The sequence below is a fragment of the Molothrus aeneus genome, chromosome 10 (assembly GCF_037042795.1).
Source record: "Molothrus aeneus isolate 106 chromosome 10, BPBGC_Maene_1.0, whole genome shotgun sequence".
NCBI classification, from domain to species: domain Eukaryota; kingdom Metazoa; phylum Chordata; class Aves; order Passeriformes; family Icteridae; genus Molothrus; species Molothrus aeneus.
This window is the reverse complement of record NC_089655.1, coordinates 24,214,686-24,232,435: the sequence shown is the minus strand read 5'-3', so window position 1 is coordinate 24,232,435 and position 17,750 is coordinate 24,214,686. Positions and strand designations below refer to the sequence as shown.

At 53.0% G+C, this 17,750-nt stretch overlaps 2 protein-coding genes across 2 annotated transcripts; one reads left to right on the top strand and one right to left on the bottom strand.

The window, feature by feature from the left end:
* Positions 1-232: 232 nt before the first annotated feature.
* On the top strand, positions 233-17,313 carry GFM1 (G elongation factor mitochondrial 1). The gene is made up of 18 exons (XM_066556707.1): positions 233-336; positions 984-1,136; positions 1,429-1,561; positions 1,996-2,200; positions 2,838-2,954; positions 3,491-3,641; positions 3,929-4,083; positions 4,871-4,955; positions 6,038-6,175; positions 6,672-6,773; positions 6,863-6,919; positions 7,241-7,378; positions 8,065-8,147; positions 13,828-13,990; positions 14,763-14,907; positions 15,950-16,110; positions 16,594-16,647; positions 16,904-17,313. The coding sequence occupies exons 1-18, from the start codon at positions 283-285 to the stop codon at positions 17,033-17,035; spliced, it is 2,226 nt and encodes a 741-aa protein (XP_066412804.1). The 5' UTR covers positions 233-282; the 3' UTR covers positions 17,036-17,313.
* Positions 7,089-13,192, bottom strand: LXN (latexin). The gene is made up of 6 exons (XM_066556708.1): positions 13,064-13,192; positions 11,899-11,961; positions 11,280-11,454; positions 10,608-10,744; positions 9,482-9,544; positions 7,089-8,844 (listed from the first exon to the last, which is right to left on the bottom strand). Exons 1-6 carry the CDS (start codon positions 13,190-13,192, stop codon positions 8,752-8,754), a joined length of 660 nt encoding a protein of 219 aa, XP_066412805.1. The 3' UTR covers positions 7,089-8,751.
* Positions 17,314-17,750: the final 437 nt, after the last annotated feature.

The following is a 17,750-nucleotide window of genomic DNA, read 5'->3' as shown; positions in this document are numbered from 1 at the left end:
CACTGAGAGCCTCCCCTCTCCACGCCGCCCTGGGGCTCCCGCCGCAGCCGGAGGAGCCCGTGAGGGGCCGGGGGGGACAGCGAAAGCCTCCCCTCTCCATGCCGCCCTGGGGCTCCCGCCCGGGCACGCTCTCTGAGGAGCCCGTGAGGGGCCGGGCGGGACCGCGGCGCCTGCGCGGAGCCCCGGAAGAGGCGGGAGCGACCCGGGGCTGAAGCCGGGATTGGAGCCGGGGCCGGAGCCGGGATTGGAGCCGGGAGCGGGGCCGCAGCCGCAGCCGGGGCCATGCTCAGGGTGTTACGGGCCGGGCTGGCCCCCGGCCGCCCGCGGCACATCCAGGTACCGGCGGCGGGACCGCCCCGCTCCCGCATGAGGCGACGGCGCCCCAGGGAGGGGAGGGAGCCGCGAGCAGAAGGGATGGAGGGCGGAGGGACAGCCCGGACGGGCCGCAGCAGCTGCAGGGAACGAGCAGCCCCCGGTCACATGGATGGGGACAGGGGAACCGGGAATGGGCAGCGGGGCGGGCGGGGAGGGACCGCGCGGGTTGTGGTGACAGCTCCGAGGTGACCCTGGAAAGGCCACTCGGCTCGAGGTGACCGGTTCGCCATAGATTGACAGGAAGCCGTGGGGAAGGGTTTGGCAGTTCAGCCATGGGCATAGTGAATCCCAGGGTAAATTACCTTGGAACAACCCTCCAAGACCATCGAGTCCCAGCTGTGCCCGATGCCCACCTTGTCTCCAGCCCAGAGCTCTGAGTGACACCTCCAGGAATTCCTTGGACGCTTCCAGGGATGGGCACTCCAGACCTCCCTGGGCAGCCCCTGCCAAAGCCTGACCACCCTTTCCATGGGGAAATTCCTCTTGGTGTCCAGCCTGAGCCTCCCCTGGCCCAGCTTGAGGCCATTTCCCCTCATCCCATTCCTGGTGTTCTGTGAGCTGTGTTGGATCCACTCCTGGCTGAGCAGTGCCCTTGTCTTGCCTTGCAGCTCCTGCTGACCTCGTGCAGACACTGCTCCTCGGGGGTCCTTCCCAACGAGAGGATCAGGAACATCGGGATCTCAGCTCACATCGACTCCGGCAAGACCACGCTGACGGAGCGGATCCTGTTCTACACAGGCAGGATCGCACAGATGCACGAGGTTGGGCCGAGCTCCCACCGGGATCTTCCTGCCACTGACCTCCACACTGTGTTTTTCTGCATGAGGGAGGACGCTCAGTCCGTGCAGCATCACTCCTGCACGTGGATGCACAATATCATGGAATGGTTTGGGTGGGAAGAGAGCTCACCCATCCCACCTCCTGCCATGGGCAGGGACACCTTCCACAGATCAGCTTGCTCCAAACCCTGTCCAGCCTGGCCTTGGACATTTCCAGGGATGGGATATGAATTCTTAGCAAACTCCTTGAACTAATTTTTTTATTTCTCCTAAGGTGAAAGGTAAGGATGGAGTTGGAGCTGTCATGGACTCCATGGAGCTGGAGCGACAACGGGGCATCACCATCCAGTCTGCAGCCACGTACACCATGTGGAAGGACACCAACATCAACATCATCGACACGCCAGGTAAGGGCAGCTGGCAGCATCTGGGGATTGCTGTTCCTCATGGGTACAGGGCACGTGGTGCACTTTGTGTCTCTGGTTGTGACAGAACATGGAGTGGTGGGTTCAAACTGACAGAGGGATAGATGGGGTATAGGGAAGGAATTGTTAACTGGCAGGGTGGGCAGGCCCTGGCACAGGGTGCCCAGAGCAGCTGTGGCTGCCCCTGGGTCCCTGGCAGTGCCCAAGGCCAGGCTGGATGGGGCTTGGAGGAGCCTGGGATAGTGGAAGGTGTCCCTGCACATGGCAGGGCTGGAATGGGGTTTAAGGTCCCTTCCCACCCAAACCATTCCCTGACTCTGTGCTCCATCACTTCAGCTGATGTCACCCAGTGTGATTCCCTTGGCTGTTGCTCCTTTCCAATGCATTTATCATTTTTATTTGTGTTTGTTATCCAGGCCATGTGGACTTCACCATTGAAGTGGAGAGGTCTCTGAGGGTGCTGGATGGAGCCATCCTGGTTCTTTGTGCTGTGGGAGGTGTGCAGTGCCAGACCATCACTGTCAACAGGCAGATGAAGCGTTACAACGTCCCCTTCCTCACTTTCATCAACAAACTGGACAGGATGGGCTCCAACCCAGCCAGAGCAGTGCAGCAGCTCAGGTTTTGGCACTTACAATGATTCCTGAAATTCCAGGAGGATTCTCTTGGGTGCTGCAGTTTGGAGAATTCCTGACATGAGGTTAAATCCTGATCTGGACAAATCTCCATTGTCCCAAAACCCCCAATATTGGTGTCAGCCAGGACCTGCAGTGACCAAGGGCTGGGGTTTGATGTTTGTTTTGTTGGTGGAACTGTATCAGGACCTACTTTGAGAGCAGCCTCTTAGTTTTCCCTGGATCCTGCTGAAATTCCAGCAGGGAGGTGACACAGGGTGCTTTGGATCCCTGGAAACCCTGCTTACTCCCAACCTTTCCCTGCCTAATTTGATCCATGAGTTAATCTCATTAATATTCATTAAGGGAGAGGCAACTCCCTTAATCAAGCCATCAATCTCAAACTCATTTCCCCTGCTGCCTTTCCCATGGGAATTGCTCCCTGGGCCTGCTGGGATACAAAAGGGGGAACACAAAGCCCTAAACCACAACTGGGTGGTTTTTATCCATATTGGTAGATTTTGGCACTGTCCAAAGGACAAAACACAGATTTTGTGGGAGGGGGATGTTGCTCAAAGACCATCTGGAGCACACACATAGAAATGACTTTTTGTATTCAATGATTCCTATTTTCTCTTTTTCAGATCCAAGTTGAAACACAATGCAGCTTTTGTTCAGATTCCAATTGGGCTGGAAGGAAACTTTAAAGGAATCATAGATCTCATTGAAGAAAAAGCAATCTATTTTGATGGGGCTCTTGGGTAAGTCCTGGAAATTGCTTCTTTTCTAGCTGGAGCTGCTCTAGGCAGGAGGAATTCCTGCAGTTTCTCTTCAGAGATGAAACCCAGCTCTCTGGAAGTGAAGGGAAGGGCTTGAGCTGAGGGTCCCCCTGCAGCTCTCCCAGGGCCTGCAGGGAGCTCTGGCTGGGGGTGGCTGCAGCAGGACTTGGTTGCTGTGAAGGGCTGGTGGCCACACTTCCCACCTGGAGAAGCAGGAGGCTGCTCCATGAGGGGATCCTGCAGCGTGTGTGGCTCCCTGGGATGAGGATCAGCTGTGGCTGAGCTGCTGGGAGTGGGAAGGACTCTCCCACACCAGAGATACCACGCTGATGCCCACAGGGGATTTTTTCCCAGGGTGGATCGTTCTCAGGGTGGTCACGCCAGGGGTGGGCAGGCTGATTGATCCCTGTGGCATTCCTGGGGTCCCTGTGCTCCCTGTGGCATTTCTGGGGGTCCCTGTGGAGCTCCTGGGGGTCCCTGTGCTCCCTGTGGAGCTCCTGGGGTCCCTGTGTGTGCAGGCAGACCCTGAGGGTGGAGGAGATCCCGGCGGAGCTGCGGGCGGAGGCTGCGGAGCGGCGCCGGGAGCTCATCGAGTGCGTGGCCAATGCTGACGAGCTCCTGGGGGAGCTGTTCCTGGAGGAGAAGATTCCCACAGCTGCACAGCTAAAGGTACCTTCCCTGTGCTGCCTGTTCCCTCACCTGTGTCCCTGTCCCCTCATTCCTCAAAAGATGCATCAGGAATTCTGTTTGCTGGAGTTGTGTCACCTGGGCTGAACTGGCAGGGCCCGTTCCCAATCTGTTGAAGAATTCTGGAGAGCAGGTTCTATGGGAAGCCCTTGTGTTGGGGGGTGTCCAGGGGACTGTGGGAGCAGCTCTTTGCTCCAGGGGAGGAGAAGCCCAGGGAAGCCAGGGGCTTGGGCTGTGCTGCAGGAGGAGTTCACAGGGATATTTTTCAGCTGGCAATCCGAAGGGCAACACTGCAGAAATCCTTCACCCCTGTCCTCGTGGGAAGTGCTCTGAAGAACAAAGGGGTGCAGCCACTGCTGGATGCTGTCCTGGAATACCTTCCCAACCCTTCTGAGGTGGAGAACTACGCCCTCCTCAACCAGGGGTGAGCAGCAGCTGAGTGTCCAGGGGCAGGGCTGTGGAGTGTCCCTGCTCATGGCACTGGATGGCCTTCAAGGACCCTTCCCACCCAAACCAGTCTGGCATTCCATGGAGTAATTTCAAAGCAGGAAACATTCCTAACAGGATCATCCACAATCCTTTACCATTGGTATCAAACACTGCCACCAGCATTTGGCACAAAGTCCCAAAGCTCCTCTCTCATTCAAGGGTTACTCTCTGTGCTGGGATTTTGCCACATTCAATGTTGCATTTGGACAATGGAAGATAATTCTTTAGAATTAATAATAATTCAGATAATTCTTTAGAATTGATGGCAGCCCTTAAAGCATGGCCTACCTAGAGGAGGGAGCACATGCCAAGTGTGTAAATTGTGTTTTATTCTTATGGACATGAATCCCAGCATCCCTGAGGCTGGAAAAGAGCTCCAGGATCACTGAGTCCAAGCTGTGCCCAGTCTTCCCTTTGTCACCCAACCCAGAGCACTGAGTGTCACCTCCAGGAATTCCTGGGACAGCTCCAGGGACAGGGACTCCAAACCTCCCTGGGCAGCCCCTGCCAAGGCCTCCCCACCCTTTCCATGAGGAAATTCCTGCTGATTCCAATCTGAGCCTCCCATGCCCCAGCCTGAGCCGTTCCCTCTCCTCCTGTCCCTGTCCCTGGGAGCAGAGCCCACCCAGACATGTGAACCCCAACAGCAGAGCCTGTAAATGTTTAGAGGAGACTCTGGTGTTCGTTCCTAACCTCTCCTCCCTCTCATCCCTGTTTCTCAGGGATTCTCAGGACCAAACCAAGTTCCTGTTGAACTCTGCTCGTGACAATTCCCAGCCTTTCATCGGCCTTGCCTTCAAGCTGGAGGTGAGTCTCACACTGCTCCTTCCCACATGGAGGGAATCCAGCTGGTGCTACCAAAACTCACCTACAGCAGGCTTTTAAATCACTTTAGACTGAAAAGCAGTTTATATTTGACTTCAATTGAAATTTAACTTCTTTTTAAAGAAAAGGCTTCAACCATAAAATCCATAAACTCTGCCAGTTTGGAACTTCAGGGTGGGTTCTGGACCTCAAGTATTTCCTGGTTTTCTTAGTTAAAACTTGAACATCTGAGGGGTTGTTGGCTTAACTGAAATATTTTCAGGGGAAAATCCTGGCCTTGGAAACAATGGGACATGAGAGAGTCAGAGTGGGAAAAGTGCAGAAATTAAGGCAAATAAGTTGTTTACTACTTAGAGAGCAGCACTTCAGGATTTCTGTGGAATATGGAAAATGGCTGGCCACATTCCATGGTAATGTGTATCTCTTGGGAAGGTTTGGGAATGAAAAATTGCTTCAGAAAATTGCCAAATTCCATTGCAGAGAATCTTTCATTTCCATTGGTAGTGTGGAAACTCACACCACATTTAGTCAGTGCAGCTGGTGCTTGGAATTGGTGCTGCTGGTGCCTCGTGAAGGCTGATCTAGAACAGAGACTAGATGGGATTAAAGAACAAAGCAGGGATTCATTCCAAGGATCTCCTCCATGGATCCACCTTGGGCAGCACCAGAGCCCAGCCAGGGCTGCACCCAAGATGAACCAAAATGGCCCCAAAATGCACCAGCGCTCCCGGGGTCTCTGCCTTGGATCAGTTCTGCTCCATTTGCACCTTGCAGTTCATTGTCCCATCCCAGCTTTAGCCCCTGCAGTCCCACCCTGCTTGTTTTTCTCTCTCCAGCCCACGGGGTTTGTGCTCTGGGGCTGAGATTTGGATCATTTGTCCTTGGTGCCCAGCTGGAGCAGGAATTGTTTTGTCTCCCTGCTCTGTGCACAGAGCTCAGCATCCCCTCATGTGAAGCTCAGACCCGCACACTAAAGCAGCACAGAATGTGAAACACAGAAAAGCTCAAACCTGAGGCATCAGTGGTTCCCAGAATGATCAGATTTTGGTGGGCTGTGCTTGCAGGCTGGCAAGTTTGGGCAGTTAACCTACGTCAGGGTGTACCAGGGGATGCTGAAGAAGTCAGATTACATCTACAACACCCGCACAGGGAAGAGGGTCAGGGTGCAGAGACTGGTCCGGATGCACTCGGACAACATGGAGGTGAGTGGAGCGCAGGGATGGGCTGCCAGCCCCTGGGCAGCCCTGGGTGGGTCAGCACTGCCTCAGCCCTGGATCACCCTGGATGATGATCCTGAAGCACAGGATGGTCTTTGCTTCTTAACAGCTTTGCTTTTGTTTGATCCTGAATTAATCCAAGCTGAGCCCTCCCTTTTGTCCTTTGAATAAAGAGGGAGATTTGCAGGGTTTTTAACCAAGTTTTTAAGGAGCTCAGTATCAAACCTTAAAACACAACAGTTTATGGATCTTCTATAATCCAGGTGGAGTTTGGGTGTGAGGGAAAGACAGAATCAATCTTGGAATGGTTTGGGATGGAAGGGACTTAAGGATCATCCAGCCCCAAGGGAAGGGACACCTTCCACGATGCCAGGGTGATCCCAGCCCTGTCCAGCCTGGCCTTGGACACCTGCAGGGTCCAGGGGCAGCCACAGCTTCTCTTATCCCAGTGTTGTCTGCAGAGGAGTTTTCCTTCCCTCAGGATGTGAATGAAGTTTATGCTGGGGACATCTGTGCCCTGTTTGGGATCGACTGCGCCAGCGGGGACACGTTCACAGATAAAACCAGCACTGACATCTCCATGGTGAGCCCCCCTTGCCCTGGCTGCCTCAGGCACTGCCAGTCACCAGCATTTTGCTGGAATTTCTAATCCCCTTTTCCTTGGCCACCCAGGAATCCATCCACATCCCTGATCCTGTCATTTCTGTGGCTATGAAGCCTTCCAACAAGGTAGGAGCCTTTGGACCAACCTCTTCTCCCTGAGTTCCCTCCCTTTGCTGCTTTGTGATTTCATGGAACAGTCTAAGCACTGTTGGAAAGTGTTTTATCCCAAATATCCAAGACTTTATCCATTGGATAACCCAGAGTTGGATGCTGTCACTCAGCCAGAAACATGAGCTTGAAATACATAATTAACACTTTAATCAAGAGTTAGAAATCTTCCATAAAATAACCCAAAGAGCAGAAATGCTCAGCAGTGGATGGGAAAACTTGAGGCTTTTTTCTTGGAGTGACTCATGGATGTTGAGCAAATCTTGGCTTGTGTTTCAGAATGACCTGGACAAGTTTTCCAAAGGCCTGGGCCGCTTCACCAGGGAAGACCCCACCTTCAGGATCCACTTTGATGAGGAGAGCAAGGAGACCATTGTCTCTGGGATGGGGGAGCTGCACCTGGAAATCTATGCCCAGGTAATTTGGGAAGCACATCCCATGGACTCTGCTTCTGCCTGCTTTTCCCATCTCCTTTTCCTCCTCCCTATTCCTTCCAGCTGCTTAGGGAAAAGTTCAACTTTTAAGTCAACATTGGAAGGTTCTTTCTCTCCAGTGGTTCCATTCTGAAGGCTTCTAAAAGGAAATTTTGCCTGGAATATTTTTAGGATTTGGTACAATCCATAAAAAATGTATTAAACACTACACTTTGCTCTAGTAGCCTTTGCTTATATTAATTAATAATACCTAATTATAATTAATTTCTACAGAAAAATCCTCTGTTTCTGTGGTTTTAAGTGTATCATTTTGTAATAAAAGCTGGTGCAGGGAGAAAGGAGTAGTTAGAGGGATTTGTTTCATTCCAGCTGATGCTATATTTTAATCTTAACACAAAAAGATGTATCTTAAATATTGAAAAAATGAAGAAAAGGTGATTTTTGCCTTGAAAAACTTGAATTTTAATCATATAATTAATTTTGTTTCCTTTTCCTGCATCTGAAGATGCATGTCTTAAAGAAGTTGATGTGGAATAATTTGTTAATTAAAAAGAAAAAAAAGCCCCAAAAATCAATCCAACCCCCAACCAAAAAAGTGATTAATCCTGATGAAGTTACTAAATAATTCCCAATGGAATAACCCTCATCACTGTGGGTTTCCTCCTGCAGAGAATGGAGAGGGAATATGGTTGTCCTTGCACCATGGGGAAGCCCAAAGTGTCCTTCAGGGAGAACATCTCTGCCCCTGTGCCGTGAGTATTCCTGCTGGGAATTGCTGCCTTCATCCCCTGGAAGGGAGGGGAAGTCCCTTTGGAATTCTGGGATCAAAAACATCTGGGATCAAAAACTTTAGGCACGGGGGAAAGTTGGATTTCATGTCTTGTACTGTGGTTGGTCTCCACTCCCATCACCTGCAACTTCCAGGTGTGGGAGCTCTCAGGAGTTCCCAGGGGTGCTGGGGTGTTCCCAGGGGTGTTCCCAGGGGTGTTCCCAGGGGTGTTCCCAGGGGTGCTCCCAGGGGTGCTCCCAGGGGTGCTCCCAGGGGTGCTCCCAAGGGTGCTCCCAAGGGTGCTCCCAGGTGTTCCCAAGGGTGTTCCCAGGAGCTCCCAGGTGTTCCCAGGAGCTCCCAGGTGTTCTCAGGAGCTCCCAGTTGTTCCCAGTTGTTCTCAGGAGCTCCCAGTTGCTCCCAGTTGCTCCCAGTTGTTCTCAGGAGCTCCCAGTTGCTCCCAGTTGTTCTCAGGAGCTCCCAGTTGTTCCCAGTTGTTCTCAGGAGCTCCCAGTTGTTCCCAGTTGTTCTCAGGAGCTCCCAGGTGTTCCCAGTTGCTCCCAGTTGCTCCCAGTTGCTCCCAGTTGCTCCTAGGAGCTCCCCGCTCCCGCGGCGCGGCTCTGGGGCACTCGGGCCCCGCGCTGGGGGTGCCACAGCAGGGTCACCTCCCAGGGCAGCACCTCCTGTGGGGCACACACAGCACTGTCAGCAGCCCCTGCTGCCCCTCCCAGCCTGCCAGGAGCTTCCTCGTGGAAAACTTGGGAATTAAACCCAAAGGAATGGGAGTGCAGGGGGTCAGGAGCAGTGGAGCTGCAGCTGGGAGGGAGGTCCCTGGATTATTACAGTCAAGAGCTTCTCTTCCCAGTTTTCTGTGGTTTTCCTATGAAAACACCTGCTCTGATGGCAGAGTGTTGCTGGAGAGCAGCACAGATGTAAATGCTGTTCTGGGAGCCAGTTTGTGCTGGGGGTTACTGGGATTGCTGAGGTCTCTGTCCTGGGCCGTGGAGGATCCACAGCCCAGCTGGAATTCAGCATCCAGGATGCTCCAGCTGCCCCTTCCCTTTATTCCTGCCCACTCTGGCACTGGGTTCTCCCAAGGGAGAGCTGTGAGGGACCAGATTTGAACCTCAGCCATTCCCACCAAAGGCCCAAAACAGCTGGAAGTTGCTGCTGTTGTTCCTGGAATGCTGAGGCAGGCAGGGATGGGGACCCTGAGCTCACCCTGCAGCATCAGATCTGTATCTGAGCTGATCTGTGGAGCTCACACAGCTGCAGTCCTAAAACACCCAAAAAAGGCTTTTTAGGAATAATTTGATTTACCTGGGACACCATTTCGTGGAGTAGAAGCACAAAGTCAAACTGAAGATCTTCATCATTTCTTTTCTGGAAAGACAGGATGAAAAGGGCTGAATTTGGGGGTTCTCCCACCTCACAAAAAGTGGTTCAGCTCTCTGTGATTATCACAAAAATTCCCTCATGGATTTCAGATAAAACTGGCAGCTCCTGATCACAAATGAAGCAGGCGGGGCTCAAGCACTGTAACAAAATTAAAAGCTCCTGGTTTGAATTTCTGTGCGCTCTTAAAACTGCACTGGAGACAGTGAATGTAAAGCTCTAAACTGCTAATTCCTGCCTTACAGAGACCAGATCTGTCAGGAATTCTTTGGGATGGGAACACCTCATTCTAGCAGGTGCCAGTTTAACCCAACCAATCCCAAATAAAATCGTCAAGAAAATAAGGACACTCCAGAGGCCTTTCTGTAAGTGACAGCCAGGGATTCTGAGTGACAAAATAATCCCTGGCCTTTGGAATAGATGCTTTCCCTGTGTTTTCAGGGACAAAGGGACAAAACTAGAGAGATGGCAGCTGGGTTAGTTAATAGTTATTTGTCTCCTTTATCCTTAAGTTTGTTAGAGAGAATCTTTAAACTCTTGCTGGTGCACAGCCCTGCAGCAGCTGTGAATTCTCTAAAATGCCATCAGAGGGAGCAAAACATTCACAAATCCTACTCCCACAAGGAATTCCTGTCTTTCCTTCAGACCCAGAACTTCCTGGGAATTCACTCTCTGTTCAGAGGGGTAAAACTTCTGCAGCTTTTGGTGTTCTAAACACTAAATCCTGCTGCTTTTTCCTGGCTCCTGTGGAAAATTGCCTTGAATTTAAAGCTGATGATCACTTTAGGGTTATTTTTAACTCAGAATCGATTTTCTCTAACAGAACACAGCGAAACTGTGAGGATCTATGGAATTCTGTTAATTTAATTTATTGTCCTTGCCACAGCTGCTTAGCTCATGAATACTTTCCAGGGAAAGCCAAGGCCAGGCTGGATGGCTTGGAGCACCCTGGGCTGTGGAAGGTGTCCCTGCCCATGCAGAGGGGAATGGGTGAGCTTTAATGTCCCTCCAGCCCAGAGCAGTGTGGGCTTCTGTTCCTGTGGGAACTCACCACTTGCTTCACGTGTTTAACTTGGGCAAGGTGGAACTTGGTGTTTTCAGTGGAATTCTGCCAGATGATGTAGCCAGAGGCCACCCAGGCCAGCAGGTGGATGGGCTCCAGCTCTGGGGGAACGTTCCCGTGGCTGTCTGCAACCACAACAAACACAGGGTGTTAAAGAGAGCCCTTAACAGAGCATTGTCACCTCACACAGGGCTTGCTGCTCAAACCCTGCCACACAGCCTTCCACGGCTTTGGAAGAGCTGCTCCATCACCACGGGGTTCTGCTCCCACTTCACACAACCCTGCAGTGCTTTGGGTTGGAAGGGCCCCAAAATCCCATCCAGTGCCACCCCTGCCATGGCAGGGACACTTTGCACTGCCCCAGGTGCTCCCACTGATCCAGCCTGGCCTGGGACACCTCCAGGGTGTTCTCCTCCACTTCTTCCTCTGAACAGAAACCCCAGGTCTCGAAGGCAGGGCTTGGTCTGAGGTGAGGGCACTTGGGGTGCTGGGTGTGCTGTGCCAGGACACCCTCAGAGGGAGCAGGGACAGGTGGCAGTGCCAGTGCCAGCTGGTTTTCCAGAACTCTCAGAATCAGGAATAAATACGGTGGCTGTGACTGCAGACCCCCCAAAAAGAGAAAGGTGAAGGCCTGAGCCCTCTCCCAGCCCTGGCTTGTACCTGGGATGTTCTCAGCCACAAGCTCCTTTTCCAGGCTCCTGATCCGATTGTAGAACTCCTTGTCTGCTTCCTCTGTGCTCCTGAGCTCCCCTTGCACTGTGAGCTGCACATCTGGAGCAGAGGTTTTGCTGCCCAGGTGATAGAGAACCTCAGCAGTGCAGCTGACAGTCCTGTCCTGTGGCAGAGTTAATGATGTGCATTATTAGCTGATAGAGGATGTGTACAACCAGGTCATTTGCACTTCTGAAAATGTCATTTGGATGTAGTTGCTGTTTTCTCTGAGTCTGGTCCCCAGAGGTTTGTGGATATTTAAGACAAGGTTAAATTCCTGGCATTTCTGTGAATGTTTGAGGGTGGGATTTGCTTTCTGCAGTGATGGTTGGGGTGCAGAATGTCCCTTGTGCTGTTCAGTTGGAGCTGGGTGACCCTGAAATGTCCTTGTCCTCCCTGCACCATGGCCTGGTGGTGCAGTGGAAGGTACCATGTGGTCAGTGGGTTCCTTTTGGTTAAAATTCAGCCTTTTTGGGGCCTGATTGGCAGTTCAGAAAAATCAGGAGCATGGTTCAAAGTATTTAAGTGCTGTGTGCACAGAGTGTGTAATTAAACCAGTGTGACTCACTTTATCCAGGACATCCTCCAGCTCCAGTTCCAGGTAGTACTTGTGCCCCACATCATCAATGTCCTAAAAAAGGGAAAATATTAATAACATTTATTTTGGCAAATACTGAATGGCTGCATCCTGGACAAAATCAGAGCATCCCTGGATGGTTTGGGTTGGAAGGGACCTTAAATCCCATCCAGCACCACCCCTTCCATGGGCAGGGACACCTTCCACTATCCCAGGTTGCTCCAAGTCCCATCCAGCCTGGCCTGGGCGCTGCCAGGGATGGGCACTCTGTGCCAGGACCTCTCCACCCTCATCTCTATCCTTGAACACCCTGAATTGCCAATTCTGGGCTCCTGTGTAATTCTACCCAAGAATTTGCTGCTTGGTTAAACACTCACCTAAAAGCCCTCAGTGCTTCTTTCTATTAATTCAGTTTTGCAGGTTATTATGAACTGGATCATGCCCTCTATTTTTCTGGCTTTAAGAATGGAGCAGGTGGGGTTTGCTGTGCCCTTGTTTTGGGAGGGGCATTGCTGTGCCCACGCCGTGCCAGCTTTGCTGTGCCAGGTGTCCCTGCAGGGCTGAGCCGTGTCCTGGCACGCACAGGAGCACCCCGCACCCTCCTCCTCCTCCTCCTCCCCGGGAGGTTCCTCCTGGCCCGGTGCCGGTGCCGTGCCCTGGGCAGGGCTCCCTGGGCGCTGCTGTCACCGCAGGTGACACATGGGGTGTGTCCCCAGCGGGGACCCCGAGCTCTGCCAGGACCCCCCGACGGAGCCAGGCGGTGCCAGCCCCGCGGTGCCAGCGCCACAGCCCCAGAGCAGCTGCGGCTGGGAAGGACACGGCACATGGCAGGGCCACCTCAGGGGTGACACCGGGGCGCGCCCGGCAGCTTTGGGATGTCCCCAGAGCGGCACCTCCACACCTCCCGGTGCCGGTTCCCGGTGCCGGTTCCCGGTGCCGGTTCCCGGTGCCGGTTCCCGGTGCCCGCTCCCGGTGCCGGTTCCCGGTGCCGGTTCCCGGTGCCGGTTCCCGGTGCCGGTTCCCGGTGCCCGTTCCCGGTGCCCGTTCCCGGTGCCGGCTCCCGGTGCCGGCTCCCGGTGCCGGCTCCCGGTGCCCGCTCCCGGTGCCCGCTCCCGGTGCCCGTTCCCGGTGCCCGTTCCCGGTTCCCGTCGCTCACCTGGCGCCGGGCGCGTTGCAGCTCCCGCAGCCGCAGCCCGCTGCCGGGGCCGCCCCGCAGGTACCGCAGGTATGCCACGGCCACGGCCGCGGCGCGGGCGGCCGGGAAGTGGCCGGGAGGCAGCTCCATGGCCCGGGCGCCGCTTCCTCCTCCCGCAGGAAGCGCCGGGCGGGGCCGCAGCGGGCGGGGCGGGGGCAGAGCATCCCCGCACGGCACGGGGCACATAACGTGTCCTGCACGGAGCATCCCCGCACGGCACGGGGCACATAACGTGTCCTGCACAGAGCATCCCCGCACGGCACGGGATAACGTGTCCTGCACAGAGCATCCCCGCACGGCACGGGATAACGTGTCCTGCACAGAGCATCCCCGCACGGCACGGGATAACGTGTCCTGCACAGAGCATCCCCGCACGGCACGGGATAACGTGTCCTGCACGGAGCATCCCCGCACGGCACGGGATAACGTGTCGCACAGCGTTAGATTGGGATATCGGGAATGAGTCCTTCCCGGGAGGGTAGGGAGGCTGTGGCACAGGTTTTCCAGGGAATTTGTGGCTGCTCCTTGAAAGTGTCCAGAGTGGACAGGACTTGGAGCAGCCTTGGATAGCAGAAAGTGTCCCTGCCCGTGGAATTTTGAATATGAATTCCTTTCCAGCCCAAAGCAGTCTGTGACTGTCTGAAATGCAGAATGGGAATGTTTTCCATAGAAAGCTGTGGATTGTGTCAGGAGTGATGTGGTGTTTGGGGCATTGTTGGATTTAGGTTTGAGTTCACCCACAAGAAGCAGTCGGGAGGAGCCGGCCAGTACGGCAAAGTGATCGGAGTGCTGGAGCCCCTGGAGCCAGAGGACTTCACCAAACTGGAGTTTGAGGACAGAACCATTGGCACAAATATTCCCAAGCAGTTTGTGCCCGCTGTGGAAAAGGTACAGACCTCTCTCTGTGACACAGAAAATCCTGATTGCTGTTGTGTTCCTGCACTACCACCCACATTTGCTGTGCCTGCCTTGCCCCAGGAAAGGAGGCTTTTCCTGTTGCTCCAGTGGCAGCAGGACCACAGCTGTGTGGTTTTACTCCATGTCTTGCATTCCTGGGGTTTTCAGCTAATTCAGGAGCTGCTGTTGTCTTTGGTGGTGTGTGCTGCCTCTGTTTCCCTTGTCAGAGCCTCCTGCTCAAGCTGCTTTTTCCTGGCCTCTTCTGCTTCTGGTTGTGGCCCCACAATTCTCCTCCCAACCCCAAAATATGTAACTTCTGTGACTCCTCTGAGGCCAGTTATACAGGAAACTGTAATTAGCTCAATTTCCTGCCTCAGTTCCCAAATTCTCTTTCTTTATCTCCTCTGTGACTGCCTCACTGTATAATTTATTATACACAGCTTTAATTAACCTACCAACATCTTGGAATTCCTGTGATAACCTACAATTATTCCTTCATTTTTCCATGCTGCAGCACTTTAAGATTTTTGCCAAATCCTGAAGAAACCATAGCCTTAAAGGAATCTTGTTCTCCAGGCAAGAGTTCTTTCCACACTGAGCATTCCTTTGGGGTTTGGCTGTGGAGTCTGTTAAAAAGGCAAACCCTGAGGCCGTTTTTCCTGGTTGTGTGATTTTTGTTTGTACAATCAAGCTGAGGTGGCAGAGGCTGGCAGTGCAGAGGCTGCAGTTCCTGCTGGTGACAGGAGGTGTTGTTCATTCCCAGGGGTTCAGAGATGCCTGTGAGAAGGGTCTGCTCTCGGGACACCGCATCTCCGGGGTGCGCTTCGTGCTGGAGGACGGCGCCCACCACATGGTGGACTCCAACGAGATCTCCTTCATCAGGGCAGGAGAGGGAGCCCTCAAACAAGGTACAGCCTCCTCCTTGGATGGGTTCTGCTGGCTGGTATCCATCCATCCACCTACCTACCCACCCACCTATTCCGTCCATCCATCCATCCATCCATCCATCCATCCATCCATCCATCCATCCATCCACCCACCCATCTACCCACCCCCCCATTCCATCCACCCATTCCATCCACCCATCCATCCACCCACCCACCTATTCCGTCCGTCCATCCATCCATCCATCCATCCATCCATCCATCCATCCATCCATCCATCCACCCACCTACCCACCCCCCCATTCCATCCACCCATTCCATCCACCCATCCATCCACCCACCCACCTATTCCTTCCATCCATCCATCCATCCATCCATCCATCCATCCATCCACCCATCCATCCACCCATCCATCCACCCATCCACCTACCCACCCACCCACCTATTCCTTCCTTCCATCCATCCATCCATCCATCCATCCATCCATCCATCCATCCATCCATCCATCCATCCATCCCCCCAAAGCTTTCCCAGTTTTATGGAGCAGAACATGCTCAAGAGTTTATACAATTCCTGAGGGAGGCACAGTAATTCCTGTGGCTGTACAAAGGAAATCCTGTTTTTCTGGAATTCAGTACAGCAACACCACTAGGTTCATCCTAACGGGGTAGGAAAAGAACATTTGGTCAAACTGGGCCTTTTTTAGGAAACATTCCTTCACTGAAGGAGAGCTTGGACACTGGAAGGGGCTGCCTTGGGGGTGCTGGGGTGACAATCCCTGGAGACAATCCCTCAGACAATGTGTGGATGTAGCATTTCCCAGTAGGGTTTAGCGAGCACAGTGCTATCAGCCACAGTTGGTCTTGATGATCCTGGGGGTCTTTTCCAGCCTTAACGATTCTGTGATTGTGGCTCCAGGAATGAAAGGCCAGGAGCTGGAATTCCACGTGTTCTCACGGTTTTTCCCTGACATTAACCATAAACCACGTGCTGCTGTGCATGGGAGCAGCTTGCCTTGGAGCAGGCTCCCCTTTGATGTTGGATTCCTGTTTCCATCCTTCCCCAGCCATGGAGAACGCTGCCGTGCGCATCCTGGAGCCCATCATGGCCGTGGAGGTGGTGGCTCCCGTGGAATTCCAGGGGGCAGTGATAGCTGGGATCAACCGGCGCCATGGCGTCATCACGGGCCAGGACGGCTCCGAGGGCTACTTCACCCTCTATGCTGAGGTCTGTGCTCACTGCTCCTCACCTCCCCTTCCCTGTGTTTGAGTCCATTGTTTTCCTCAGTTTATATGGATACAGTTGTAGGTTGACTCGATTTCAATGTTCCTTCTTTTATCTCCCTCCTCAAAATGATTGGAGAGGATCACTGGGTGTTTTCCTGCTGGGTGAGCCGCACCCTGTGGCCCTTCTGCTTCCCAAATTATCCTTGGAGGAATGTCTGGAGATACCTCAAACCTTGCTGGTTGACTCATCATTGAATTTAGGATATTCCAGTTCCTGGTGCACTCAAACTCTCAGATTTTTCTGCTGAAAACACACTGGAAATATAAATTAGTTAAAATAACAGATACTTTACAACAGCAGACCATTAAATCAGAGCTGTTTACACACAGCACTGACTCTTTTTGTCATAATTGGGATTAATTAGCTGATAGCCCAAAAGTGATGGGAAAAACCTCATTTTGAGCAAATATGTTTGGGTTTTAGGTGCCACTGAACGATATGTTTGGATATGCCACGGAGCTGAGGTCTTGCACAGAGGTGAGTCCTCCCGGTCCTTTTTGCTCAAATGTGTTTGATTCTGTGAATTTGGGCTCATTGGATCATCCTGTCCCTGGCAGCTGCAGTGGGGAATGAGATCAGATCAGAGCTGTGGAATTCCTGGCCAAACAATTCTGCTGTGCCTGAGGAGTTTGTTTGGGTGGGATTGTGGAGGATCCTGGGGATCCCTTCACAGACAGGAGCCGTGTGCCCAGCAGGGTTGCACATGGCCCATCCTCTCTTCCCAACTCTGCAGGGAAAAGGGGAATACACCATGGAATACTCCAAATACCACCCCTGTTCAGCCAGCACCCAGGAGGAAATCATCAACAAATACCTGGAAGCAACGGGGAGACTTCCTGCCAAAAAGGGCAAAGCCAAGAGCTGATGGGATTCCTCTGGAGTCCACTGAACAGCCTGTCCCAGCCTTCTCCAACAGCTCGCTTTCCCAAGCCATGGAGCAGCCCAGGCTGGCTGGGTAAGGTGGGCTCCAGTGGGATTTGGACTTGGAATTTCATCATGGAACCTTTCCTCTGGGGTGGTGTCAGCAGCACCAGGGGATCACCACGGGATTGCTCTGTGTAAATGCTCTTGTAACAAATAGATGTTAAAACACGGCTGACGATTTGTCTTAATCAAGATCTATTAAAATAATTTTATTTTTTACTTGATACATCTTTATTTGGGAATGTTAAACTGAGGTAAGAGCTGCTGGACAGGTACAGGGTGTGGGACATCACTTAGAACATGGTGCTCCACTTCCCTCCAGGGAGCAGATGGAATTTTCCCCTCCCAATCCTTTGGAAATGGCACAAGATCCTCCAAAGTCTCAAGCCACTGGGCAAAGCCATCAGTCAGTGCTTGTCACCAAATCCACTTTCACTGGTGCACAAGGATGGAGCTGAGTTGCCAAGGATGTTGGGAGGAGCTGCCTCTTCCCAGAGCTGGGAACAAGATGGACGGACTGTGTGGCTTGGAGCTGTGGATTTAATGGGTTTGGGGTGTGGATTTAATGGGCTTGGAGCTGTGGATTTAATGGGTTTGGGGTGTGGATTCGTGTATGGGCTTGGCTTTTGGCTCTTGGTTAGAAATCCAAACCAAAG